Source organism: Piliocolobus tephrosceles, chromosome 1, assembly GCF_002776525.5.
Source record: "Piliocolobus tephrosceles isolate RC106 chromosome 1, ASM277652v3, whole genome shotgun sequence".
NCBI classification, from domain to species: Eukaryota; Metazoa; Chordata; class Mammalia; order Primates; family Cercopithecidae; genus Piliocolobus; species Piliocolobus tephrosceles.
In genome coordinates, this window is record NC_045434.1 from 155,364,633 (window position 1) to 155,378,844 (window position 14,212).

The 14,212-nt window shown below is 37.1% G+C and overlaps 1 protein-coding gene across 1 annotated transcript; it reads left to right on the forward strand.

Moving 5' to 3' along the window:
* Positions 1-9,819: 9,819 nt before the first annotated feature.
* On the forward strand, positions 9,820-13,290 carry INSL5 (insulin like 5). Its single transcript, XM_023207732.2, has 2 exons — positions 9,820-10,043; positions 12,789-13,290. The coding sequence occupies exons 1-2, from the start codon at positions 9,869-9,871 to the stop codon at positions 13,019-13,021; spliced, it is 408 nt and encodes a 135-aa protein (XP_023063500.1). The 5' UTR covers positions 9,820-9,868; the 3' UTR covers positions 13,022-13,290.
* The last annotated feature ends 922 nt before the right edge of the window (positions 13,291-14,212 follow it).

Here is a 14,212-nt window from a genome sequence, read left to right on the forward strand (position 1 = left end):
CACACACACACACACACACACACACACACACACACACACACACACACCCTAGTGTCTGGTTAGGGATTTAAGGAGAGAGTGGTGACTGTGCTAACTTTAGGCTTCTATTTTGTGCTAGGTATTCATTACTTCATTTGGTCATTTTCTAGCAGGCATCTCTCATATAGAACTTACATTATTGTTGTCTGATAGTAAATAGTTAGCTGCTCTTCCAGAAAAGAGATTGTATTCACCACTATATAATTGTGTATCATATTTAGTGTGTTCACTTGGTTCACCTCTATGTAGTTACATATAATTATAAGTGAGAAAATAGAACACTTAGTATTTGCCATTTTATCTCAGGAGGAGTCTCTCTAAAATATTGAATTTTACTGTGAATAGATTTAGTTATTAACATACTAATAATTATGCACATGAAAGTTCTTTACAGTTTGCCAAACAGTTTCACATCCATTTTCCCAGAATATCATCACAGCAATCCTATGAGACTAATGGGGCATGTAGTTGTAATATTGTCATAATCTCTATTTTCCAGATGATATAATTAAGGCTCAAAGAGCTGATACAATATGCCATGGACCATACAGCTTATAACTGGTCAGGCTTGAACTCAAATCCAAAGCTCTGACCAGTTCTTACACATTTTCCATTATGGCACAATAAATGGTTGATGCCTTATATAGTTTGCTGAGGCCTCATAACACCAAAATGCAAGTGTGTATAATCTATAATTAAGATTTTATCCATAAGTGATAATACTTGTAGATTTTTTTTTTTTTCAATGTTCTCCTGCTGTGAGGCCTTGCCACGTGTATCCTTTCTGTTGAGAAAGGATCCTCCTCCTCTCTCCTCACTGTCCTTCAAAACATGAACTCTTTACATGGCTTTCAAATCCCAGTTCCTATCTCATCTCCTCAGAAGAACCCTCTCTGAACTCCCTCTCATAGGACCTACCACCCAATCAAATTAAATTTGGTTCTTTTGTTAACTGTTCTCAAGCCACCATGGACTTCCCTTATAGCATTATTTCAGAAATTATTGTTGAGGGATAATATTAAGAGATATATTTTAATCTTTATTTTTCTTCATTACCTTTCCCTTCTCAAGTTAGTGGCTCTGTGTTTATAAGTTGAAGGAGACATATAAAATGACAATAAATCAAATACATCCATTTTTGTTCTATAAAAGCGCAGGACTTAGAAAAGGTATTTGAGACATAGAACAAGTATCTTAAACATAGAGAGAAATGTGAAGTTTCCTCAGGGATGGAAAGGGGTAGGGGGATGAGACAAAGAGGGAGGCCTGTGGATCCTTAGAGCAGAGGAGATCCATGTCCTGCTTCTAAAAACCATTGTCCAGGAGGTAGTAAGACCTGTGAGGGACCACAGGAACTCTGAAAGCCATTCCTCATGTCATGAATGATGTGCAGCAGCAGCAGCAGCAGCAAAGAATCACTAGAACCGAAGAAGCCAGACAACTGAGGAGGCACCAACTCTGATGACAGAAGGGCCCTGGCACACACAGAGTAAGATGCTCTAGTTATGTCCAGGGAAGGGGAAGGAAACCAAGCCCAAGTTGGACTGACATTAACTTGTCTGGATGTTGTTTGTTTCTGCCAGCTGAGTGGTATGGGAACTTGGAGTCAAAAACTGAACAGAGTTCTAGCAAATACATTTCTTGGATAACTGAATTTCTAAATGAAGGTTTGCACCAACTGTGCTAAATGTTTATTTGTACAATCATTTGCTTAGTGCCTGGCTCTCTCCTAGACTGTAAGTTCTTTGAGGGTAGGAACTATGTGTTTCAATCACTGCACTATATTTACAACACCTAGAGCAGTGGCTCACAGAGTAGTAATGCAACAAGTATTTATTGAATAAATGAATTATCAAATTAATGGTGAAATGACAGGTTCATGCTTACCCTTTATCACAAGAGGGAGTAACATTTTAAATGGAATTTTCTAACAATCCTAACAAAATATTTTGACCATCACAGAAGGAAAAAAAAACATTTTAAGTGTCAAAAACATATAAAACATAAAATCAGCCTGGAAAGTGGATTAACATAGTCATAGTTGTCTTTGGTTCTACAGCAATATAAAATCAATTTTTCCCTTCAAGACAAAAACTAACCTATGATTCCTTTCTTTTAAAGAGTGAGAATTGCTGCTACTTTGTAAGATGGTGTTCCTGCCAGCCATTTGGGGAACAATTTCTCTCTGATGTAAAGCACCTAGCAAAATGCCTGGTAAATGGTATGCGCTCAAAAATGGCAGCTCTTATTCTGATTATCTCAGAACCACATCCCCACGTCCTGGTCTGAGAACCTCTTTGCCCTTTGTGGTTGACTGGGTCTTTGGCAAGGCTCCACTTCTCCTGCAGACTATGCTGATGACCTCATTTGTTCCTTCACACGATATTTAGGCTTTTTTTTTTCTTGTTTGTTTAGGATTTTGTACAATGTCAAATCCACCCTCGAATCCATAGACGATTTACTAGGCTATTAGTCTTCATTTCTTTAAGTTGACGTATCCATTTAGTGATAAAACTAAAAGGCTGACAGTTTACATTAAACGAATTCCTGGGTTAAATAGAAAGCATAATGTATCCCTTAAGTTGGAACATATAAAACATTGTTATGAATCTTATAAAAATGAACACTGCATTTTCTAAATGGATGAGACATTTATGCAACATCCAGAACAACTAATGAAAAATGTACTTTCACCATGTCTGTATTTTCCTTGAATAAGTCAACTATTAAAAGACATGGTGCCATTATACTAGGAGAACAGAGGATTCCAGGATGTTCTGGCGGTTTTAAATCAGAACTCACTGATAATAGTTTTATTGAATTGTCCAATTATTTGTTGAGTCTTTATTTCTAATAGCCTACAATGACAACAAAAAAGAAAGAAAGCTGCTGCTCTGTTCATACAAAATAAAGCTTTAAATATAAATTATTGTTTTTAAGATATATTTCAAAAAACATTTTTAGTTGCTCGTTTTATTTTATTTTAGGTGTATTTGTTTTGGATTTTCTCCCAGCCTTATTTAAAGTATAATTAATTGACAAATAAAAATTGTATATATTCCAATTGTACATTGTGAAATGATTACCACAATTAAATTAACTAACACATCCGTTATCACACTTAGTTACCATTTTGTTCATGTATGTGTGTATGTTTGTGTGCGGTGGAGAACACTTAAAATCTAATCTCTTTGTAAATTTCAAGTAAACAATACAGTATTAACTATAGTCATCATACTGCATATTAGATACCTAGAACCTTTTCATCTCATAAGTAAAAGTTTTCACCCTTTGACCATCTCCCCATTTCCACCATCCTCCAGCCCCTTGTAACCACTGTTCTACTCTATACTTCTATAAATTTGACTTTTTAAAAAAGATTCCACATATGTGAGATCACACAGTATTTGTCTCTCTGTGCCTGACATCTTTAACTTAGCACAATGTCCTCCAGATTTATCCATGTTGTCAGAAGTAGCAGAATTTCCTCCTTTTCTTATGGTTGAATAATATTTATCTGTGTCTGTGTGTATCATATTTTCTTTATCCATTCATCCACCAGTAGACATTTAGGTTGATTCCATATCTTGGCTATTGTGAATAATGTTTTAATGAACGTGGGAGTGCAGATATCTCTTCAACATATTGATTTTATTTCTTTTGGATATATACCCATAAGTAGAATTGCTGGATTGCATAGTAGTTCTGTTTTTAAATTTTTGAGGACTCTCTATACTATTTTCCATATTTGCTGCACCAGTTTACATTTCTATCAGCTGTGTGCAAGGGTTCCCTTTTATCTATATCCTTACCAACATTAGTCTCTTCTCTTTTTGATAATAGCCATCTTAATAAGTGTGAGGTAATATTTTGGTACTGATTTGCATTTTCCTGATGATTAGTGATGTTCAACTTTTCATATACCTGTTGGCTATTTTATGCTTTCTTTGAAAAAAATGTCTATTCAAGTCCTTTTCCTATTTTTTATTTAGGTTATTATTATTATTATTATTGCTATTAAGTTGTATGTCAGCTGGTCATTTCAATCTTTACTGGTAGGGCATTAAAAATCACTGTAATGAGTGGTAAAAAAGTGTAACCTATAAAATCATGCAAAAAGTTTTCTAGATAATGTTATTTCAATATCCCTTCCACACATATTCTTCATAAGTTAACCAGGTTTAAAAATTGGAGGGAAAGGAATTTCAGATGGGGAAAAAGAGAATATGAAACTTCAGTATCTGTAAGGTATTTGATATAAATGGACCACTTAGAGTTAGAGGGTATCTAAAACCTGAACAAGTAGAGAGAGGCCAAATCATGAAATGTCTTGCAGGCCATGTTAGAGAAATTTGGAAATTTTCTTCACGGAAACTGTTGGAGGGTTTTAGAGATGGGTGATAATCATGAGTTTCAGAAAGATCATTCTGGCAGCAATATAGAAAATGGATTGATGACAGGGCCAACTGAGAGGCCATTGCAGCAATGCCAATGAAACTTGAGGTCGTGGTGGAGGGGATAGAGAGCAGTGGGTGGATCATAGAGAAATTTAGAAGGTAGAACCAATGAGACTTGGTGATTTAGTGGATGTTTGTGTATGGAAACAGTTTAGTCAATGGAGTGTGAGAGAAAATGAGGAGTTGTGAATGACTTCCAGGAAAAGCTGAACGAGTCACTGCATCTTAATGAAAACTCTGTCTAGAAGCATTAAAAATAAGTATTAGTCAATGATGAGCAGGTACTATTTGTGTCAGAAAATAACAAAAATAAATTAGTATTTGCTAATGAATTTATAGAGATATCATAATCATAATTATCATCAAATAATTATATGTGATATGCTTTATAATTTATCAGAGCTATAATTAACATTATTGCAATTGATCCTGTGATATTTTCAATGTAACAAATCAGAAAACCAAATTACAGGTTAAATACATCCTCAAGGTCTCTTAGCTGGAAACTAGAGTGCAATCCTAAAAGTCTAACATTCTAACACCAAGGTTCTGTTGGTGGCATTCTCATCATTCTAATTACCATCAATGATCAGTCTATTGAAAGTTTCCTTGTGCTAGAGACTCTGATCAGCACTCTTTGCATCATTTCATCCTTACAATTAACCAATGAAGTTTGTATTATTATCTCTATTTCACAAATGAAGAAACTGAGATTCAGAGATTTTAAGTATGTCTTAAAATTTTAAGTATTAAGGTCACATAGCTATTAGATGGAAGAACTGATATCTGATTTCCAAAGTCCAATGCCACAAACAGTACATACAACTCATGCCAGCCTACTCCAAATACCATCTATTAAGTATACTGTCGTCATAGTTCATTGATAAATAGTATATAAGTGAGTGATATATTTACTGAATTCATTGTTTGGTTGTTAATTTGGGTTTTTGGTACACATAAACTGTAGGCCTTCATATAATCAATCATATTGAAAATGTGGTAATTAATTCCAATTGTTAAGGCCAAATAACTTATTTTGCTTTGATCTAGAAACTTGAATCATTATAAACATTCTCTGCATCTGTAACATGTAAGTAACTGTAACATAATTATACTAGTTAGGATAAGCCAGGTTATGTTGTTATAACCAGCAATCTCCAAATCTCAGTGGCTTCGAATGATAAAGGTTTCTTTTTCATTCATATTACATATTCATTACAGGTCAGTGGGCAGTTCTACTCCATATTGTTCTGACTCAGTGATTAGGTTCCTACATCAGGAATGCTGTTGGTAACCACAGCCGGGGAGAGGGAGAGAACTGGAGGATCAGACACCAATCCTTAAATTTCAGGCAGAAGTGACGTATGTCACATCCACTCACATTTTATTTGCCAAAATATGCCATATGGTCTTGCCCAATTTTAAAGAGCAGAGAAATACAACCCTACCATGTGGTGGGACAGAGGAGAATTAGAAATAAGTCTACTCTAGAAATTCATAGCAATCCCAGATATTAATCAATTTCACAATGGAATCATTTCCAAGATCAAATAAGTTGTGAAAACATTGAGTTAAACAAAGTTAAAGAAATTTCCTCACTATAATTCTTCTCTGGGCTCTACTATATTAGTAAGCATTATTAATCTCAAAGATAGAGACTACTATCATGCAATCCTTTTTTTAAAAAAAAAAATTCAAAGACCATCTGCAAAGACTCATGTTCTGAAGAAAACACTTTAAGAAACAGTACCATAAGACCTTTCTTATTAGAACTTGTTTGTGGAAGGATGAAAGGAAAGAAGAAGGGAAGGAAAGGATGAAGGAAGGGAGGAAAGAAAAAGGCTACAGCAGTGCAAATTTATGGATGGTTTTGAGATTAAGAGTTATACAGAAAAGTCATCCATAGTAGCTAGTCCCAACCAAAAATAACATTTTTTTCTAATCCTTTGTTCATGACACTGTTAATTTATTATTTATTGAATTATATATTATGCTAGGTGCTACACTTGTGTTAACTCATTCCACTTCACAATAACATTATAAAACACAGATTATTATTGCCTCATAGATGGAGAAATTAAAACTTAGAGTGGAAAATTACATATTGTGTTTCCTATGTTGAAATCGTAACCCCCAAGGTGATGAAATTAGGAGAGCAGGTCTTTGGGAGGTGAATAGGTCATGAGGGCAGGACCCTCATGAATGGGATTGATGACCTTAGAGACCCCAGAGAGCCAGCTTGCCCCATCTTCTGTGTAAGGACACAGAGAGAAGTCCCAGAATCTGGACCATGCTGTCACCTTCCTTTTGGACTTCTCAGCCTCCAAAACCGTGAGAAATAAATTTCTGTTGTTATAAGCTACCCAGTCTCTGGTATTTTGTTAGAACTACCTGAATGAAACCTGAACTAAGACACGTAATAATTGCCACATAGATAGTAAACTGAGTTACAGACCAGATGAGGAAGAAAAATCACGTCCATCTCCAAATGAAAAGGATTAAGTGCTCCTGTGAGATGTGCAAACAAGAAACTGTGGTTCATCAAAAGATGGAAAGATTCCTTTTCAGTTGGTTATCCTTTCATGGACCTTGAGGTATGTGAAAAGAGTGATGTTTGGGTACCTGAGTGGAAAGCATTAAATGTCATATTGTTTGGATTGTCTTCTGGAGGTAATAGTGAGCCACTGAAGATTTGTGAGGTGGGAGTAACAATCGGACAATTATAGCAAGACTGATAATTTGAAGTGCAGAGAAGACTTTTAGCAATGAAATCCAACCCTCTCAATATACAAATGGGGAAAATAAAGCCCCCAAATTTCGGGCTTCACATCTAGGGGTTTTATTATTGTCACGAGCCTTTTCATCTGGGTAGCTGATTTGGCTGGCTGACTTGCCTCCATTAGGTCACAGAATGAGCTTAAGTATTGCCAGCCTTTCATCCCAAATTAAATGAGCCTTAATGAGGTATTAAGAGCTGGCAGAAGACAGGACTACTTTGCACCTGGGGGATCAAGTGGTGGTGATAGCGGGATCATGCCAAAGTCCGTCTGACATCCAAGGTAGGGATCATCCCTTGGCTGAATATCCCTGGGGTTGTGCAGAAGCCCAGTCCATAGCCACTGACCATAGATCTACTGCAGTGCTATGTTAAAACTGGCATTGTCAAGATAGGCAGTATAAATCTCCAAAGAAGGGAAAAAGTTTGGTAATACATGGCTTAATAGTTGTTGATGTTGTGGGTGTGGTAATACAGATGTCCCTCTGGAGTTGATAAAAGACACTGATTTTGACCCATACAAAGATGGAGTAGCTTTGTCTGTTGACAGAACCATTTCTGTTTGTTTGGTCGCTTTCTTAGCAAATGACCTTCCTACCTCCCAGTTGAACAAGCCAGAAATCTAGGTATCATATTTGACATCTTTCTCTCCATTGCCCCTATACCCAGTCAGTACCAAGCCCTTCTATATTTTGAATACGCATGTGCCCTATCCTCTCTGCCATGACCTTAAACAGGCCACCATCATATCTAAATTATTGAAACAGCTTTTTCTGTTTCTCCTTTCTCAAGTCTTGCCCTTCGTAATCCATTCTTCACACTACAGCCAAAGAAATGGAGAAAGCAAGACTCTTGGAAATAATTTTTATTTTTTAGAGCAAAAAATGCTTTCAATTAGAGAATAGATTATTTTGTTTTATTTTCCAGCTTCCCTACAGAAAAACAGTGATTTCACAAGAAGTACAAATGATATGATCATGACTACAGACTTAGCAATTTTTTTCCAACCAGGAATCACAGACAAGGATTTCACAGAATCAACTAAACCATTATTTGTTCAACTTGCTAAAACCTGAGTCAACAGCTCTTTAAGATCTCAAACTCTGGGATCCTCAGTTTAGGTAAGACCTTTGCAAGAACTAGTGCTTTCAGAGGTTTTACCAAAAGAGAAATTTCATTATTTAGCTACTTGGGATATGGACTCAGCTTTCTATTATCATAGATATGTGTGTTGAGAAAAATGTACCTAGGTCATAGGTGGAGGATAACAAGATCCTAGTCAGATAAAATCTTCTGAATTTTGAAGTTATCTTTTTTAGTCTTCTGATGGTGAGAGGAGAAGCAGCTAATAATTATTAGCTGTGGGTTTTTTTTTTTTTTTTTTTTTTTTTTTTGATGGAGTCTCGCTCTGTCACCCAGGCTGGAGTGCAGGGGCGTGATCTCTGCTCACTGCAAGTTCTGCCTCCTGGGTTCACATCATTCTCCTGCCTCAGCCTCCTGAGTAGCTGGGACTATAGGCGCCCACCACCACGCCTGGCTAGCTTTTTGTATTTTTAGTAGAGATGGGGTTTCACCGTGTTAGCCAGGATAGTCTCCATCTCCAGCCCTCCTGATCCGCCCACCTCGGCCTCCCAAAGTGCTGGGATTACAGGCGTGAGCCACCGCGCCTGGCCTATTAGCTGTTTATTGTAACAAGTGGGATACACATTATCACATTAGCTCTATGAGGTAGTTACAATCATCAACACTATTTTACAAAGAAGGATGCTTTAAAAAACTTGCTTAAGAGTCTAGATCTGGTAAGTACCAGCCAGGTAACAGCAAAGGCCAGGATTCAAACTCAGGACATAAGAACTTGCCTACTTAAGTGTGATATCCCATTGTTCTGACATTCATGTTGCTTTCAATATTCAAAAAAACCCTTGTGAGATGGGTCTTCCCATTCTAGAGATATGGTTATTGAGGTTCAAAAAGTTTTTTTTGTTTGTTTTTTGTTTAGAGACAGGATTTCACCATCACCCAGGCTGGAGTACTGTCATGGCTCATTGTAACCTTGAACTCCTGGGCTCAAGTGTGCCATTGTGCCTGAGCAATTTTTAAATTTTCTGTAGAGGTGGAGGTCTTGCTATGTTGCCCAGGCTGGTCTTGAACCCTGACCTCAAGTGATCTGCCTGCATTGGCCTCCCAAAGTGCTGGGGTTACAGGTGTTGGCCACCAGGCTTTGCCCCAACTCAAAAAGTTTAAAACTTGTCTATGTCACTCAGTAAGTAGCAAGGCTGAGACTGAAACTCATTCTTGGCAACTTTCAAAGTCCATGAGTTTTCCATAATGCCTTCCAAGAAGGCATCTGTTTTTATCATCTCACAGATGCGTTGATGGTATTCAGGAGTGACTGGATAGCTGGCAATAATCATAAAACCACATTTTCAAAACTTTACTGTGTAACCCTATGTGCTTAGCAAATATTGTAAAAATGAGGTTCTGACCAATAAAATGTCAGGAAAGTTAGTATAAATTGGTCAAGAGGGTGACAGTCACTCCAGAATTTGATTTGACCACACTTACCGTATCAGATTCTCATTCAGTCCTCAGCAAAATGAAGGGCTCTGTTTTCACTCTGTTTCTATTCTCTGTCCTATTTGCCATCTCAGAAGTGAGGAGCAAGGAGTCTGTGAGACTCTGTGGGGCAGAATATATACGGACAGTCATCTACATCTGTGCCAGCTCCAGGTGGAGAAGGCATCTGGAGGGGATCCCTCAAGCTCAGCAAGGTAACAGTAACTCATGTGTCTCCTTTATTTTCCTTTCACGTGTCTCTTATTTTTTCAAGCTGCGTTTTAAACCATTATTTTATTAAGTGTTTCTCTAAGTACTGTGGAGGCATTTTTTATGTCAATTTAAGGGATTAATTATCAAAATATACTGAATTTGGCTTGGGGAGGTGATGAGCATGCTACCTTTCAGAAAATAAGGACCTCCTTTTTTAGTCCCCTGCTTGAAATCATTTGATGGCATGACCACTTCAATGAGCTCAACATCTGTGGAAGGTACTATGGAGGCTACAGCGAAGCATGTGATTTCAAGGAGCATGTTGAAGTAGCAAGACTTTCACACATGAGTAATTATACAGTATAATAAGTTAGAATTCAGGCAGCTGTTAAGTATGGATGCAAGGAAAGAAGCTGACCTTAATTGAGCATGTTTAAGTCCCAGGAAGTTACATGTGCAACATTTCATTCAGCTTTCTGATAAGGATCCTGTGAAGCAAGCGAAATTACCACCATTTATCATTTTACCATGAAGAAAATTCTCCCAGCTAGTGAAAATGTGGCTAGGTAGCAAACCAGGTCTATCTGGCTTCAAGAGCCAAGGTCTTTACTAATTCCATACTGCGTCTCAGGTGGGAAAGAGAAGGTGGTGGACTTTTGTAATAAGTGATAGCATCATGGAGGTGGTGGTTGTTGACAGAGGCCCTGAAGGATTTGGGGATTATGAAAGGTGGTGGACAAGCAGGGTGGGAATTCTAGTAGTAGGAATTGTCTGATCAGGATTTTGAAGGTAGAAATGAACCAAATGTCTTTCAGAAACGGGGAAGTGACTGACTTCACTATATTTCTTTATTATTCAATTCAACCAACTTAAAAGTTTGACTGAAATTCTTTCTGTTAATTATATATTAAAGTATGAGGTAGAATTTATCTAAAATCCTATTTTTTAATTTTTATTTATTTATTTGATTAGAGACAGAGTCTTGCTCTCTCACCCAGGCTGGCACAACTATACCTCACTGAAGCCTCAAACCCCTGTACTCGAGTGATCCTCCCACCTCAGCCTCCTGAGTAGGTAGGACTGCAGGTGTGTGCCACCACATCTGGCTAATTTTTAAAATATTTTGTAGAGATGGGGTCTTGCAATGTTGCCCAGGCTGGTCTCAAATTCCTGGCCTCAAGCAATCTTCCGTCTCGGCCTCCCAAAGCACTGGGATTACAGGCATAAACCACTGGGCATGGCTGAAAATCCTATTTTAAAAATTATTTTTTTAATTGATAAAAATTATATATATTTATTGTGTACAACATATTGTTTTGAAAAGTGTATACATACAATATACATGTATGTATAGCTAAATCAAGCTAATTAACATATGCATTACCTCACATACTTATGTTTTTGTGAGGAGGACACTTAAAATCTACTCTTTTAGCAATTTCAGGAATACAATGCATTGTTATTAACTATAGTCACCATGTTGTACAATAGACTTCTTGAACTTATTCCTCCTAACTGAAATTTTGTACTCTTGACTATCTCTTCCCCAACCATCCCCCTCATCCTGTGATAACTATCATTCTCCGCTACACATTTTTGAGTTTGACGTTTTTAGATTCCACATATAAGTGAGATCATGTGGTGTTTGTCTTTCTGTGCTTTGCTTAAGAGTCTATTTTAATAATTGATTGTATTTGCTATGTTTTTATTCTAAAAAGTTAAAAAGGAAAAATGTTGTGACCACATGTATGATTGTTAAGGTTTCAGTTTAACTTAAAATGATGTTGGTAATGAAAACATTTTAAAAAATGACCTAAACTGTTCATATTTGGGTGGGCTATTGTATTGAAAAAGCATGCATTTTCCATTTTCACTACCACTTTAATATTCAGGTTTGTATGACTCGATGCTAACAAAAATTATATGGGTTTTTAACCTTAAGAGAGTAAGCATAATTTACAGGATTTACAACCATCTCCAGAATAGCAAACCAAAATGCATTATAAAAAAATACATTTGAGATATCTCTGAAACACATAGGGCAGTGGAATGGATGTCTGTAAGGCTAGCTCTGTTGGACATCACTGAAATCATACTACTACTTATTAAATCTTTCTCAGATTTTCAGAGTGTTTTCTCATACATTATTTATCTGATCAATTCTGGTTTACCAACCAGCATCCATTCACTTAATTTTTCATGGTGCTTGCTGCTGTTCTAAGGCACTGACAAGTCAATTTGAACTAAATAAAAGTGAGAGAAGCTTATATGTGAACTTTGGAAACAACACTTAGGCAAAAACTGAATTTCACTTTTTATTTTCAGATATAGAGGTTTAAGTCTCCATTTCCTTCTTTACTGATCAAGATTGCAGGGCATACACAAGGTTTTTTTTTGTTTATGTGTTTTTTGTTTATAGCACATAACTAATAACTTTGGAAGTTGCTGGTCATCCAGTAGAGGTAGCGAGTAAAAGAAGTCAGGTCCTGACTAGCTGAGTGACACTGGCTGTCACTCCTCCTCTTTGCACTCAAGTTTCTGCCTTTGTAAAATGAGGAGAGTGGAGATGACTGTGCTCTCCCCAAATTGTCTAATCTCTCTGAAACCAGACCAACATTTAAAAAAATTATGTGTAGGATTCTATTTCATTTCAGGGATTCAGTTCATTTCCCCAACAGTGTAATATGTTTGCTGCCTTCTTTGTAGGAGCTGTCTAAGGATGTATTATTTTTTTCTCTCCCATACAGCTGAGACAGGAAACTCCTTCCAGCTCCCAAATAAACATGAGTTTTCTGAGGAAAATCCAGCGCAAAACCTTCCGAAGGTGGATGCCTTAGGCGAAGACCGTCTTTGGGGTGGACAGACGCCTACTGAAGAGCTTTGGAAGTCAAAGAAGCATTCAGTGATGTCAAGACAAGATTTACAAACTTTGTGTTGCACTGATGGCTGCTCCATGACTGATTTGAGTGCTCTTTGCTAAGACAAGAGCAAATACCCAATGGGTGGCAGAGCTTTATCACATGTTTAATCACAGTGTTTTACTCCCTGGTAGAACACTAATATTGTGTTATTAAAATGATAGCTTTTGGGTAGGCAAAACTTCTTTTCTAAAAGGTATAGCTGAGTGGTTGAAACCACAGTGATCTATATTTTCTTCCTTTGCCAAGGTTAGTGAACTGTTCTTTTCAAATTCTACTAATGCTTTGAAATTTCAAATGCTGTGCAAAATTGCAATAAAAATCCTATAAATTAAGCTCACTGTGCTGTTTTCTTTTTTAAAAATTGTAAACAACTTTTAAACAGTAAACAGAAAATGCTGGTGATTGGAAAATCTAAAAATATACATAAAAAATAAACATCAACTATTATCTCATCATCCAGAAATAACTATTCATTCTCAATGTTTGAGTTACTGTGTATTGTTACTGAAAACTTAAACATTGATTCATAGTGTAAACCAAAAAGTATCTGAGACAGCTCTCAATCAATTTAGAAGTTTATGTTCTCAAGGTTAAGGATGTGCACCCAGGATATAGGTCTGTGCCTTTCTCCAAAGATGACTTTGAGGGCTTCAATATTTAAAGGGGAAAGGGTGGATATTGGGGAAAGAGGAATAACTTTTTTTTTTTTGAGACGGAGTCTTACTCTGTCGCCAGGCTGGAGTGCAGTGGCGCAGTCTCGACTCACTGCAACCTCCACCTCCCAGGTTCAAGTGATTCTCCTGCCCCAGCCTCTCAGGTAGCTGGGACTACAGGAGTGCACCACCACACCCAGCTAATTTTTGCATTTTTAGTACAGACGGGGTTTCACCATGTTGGCCAGGATGGTCTAGATCTCTTGACTTCATGATCAGCCTGCCTCTGCCTCCCAAAGTGCTGGGATTATAGGTGTGAGCCACCGCGCCTGGTCAAGGAATACTTTTTAAAAGGTGTGGGTAGGTGAGAAGCAAAGGGTTGTATTCTTTTGAGCCTTTGATCAACCATTCACATGTGATAGGGGAGTAGAGAAATAGTCACTTGTGCATCAGTCCAGCTCAGTGAATCTGCATTTTTACATAAGATAAATATAGGAGAGAGGAAGCAATCAGACATGCATTTGTCTCAGGTGAGCAGAGGGATGACTTTTGGTTCTGTTCTTCGTCCCACACCTGTGAAGATAAGCTATCAATTTA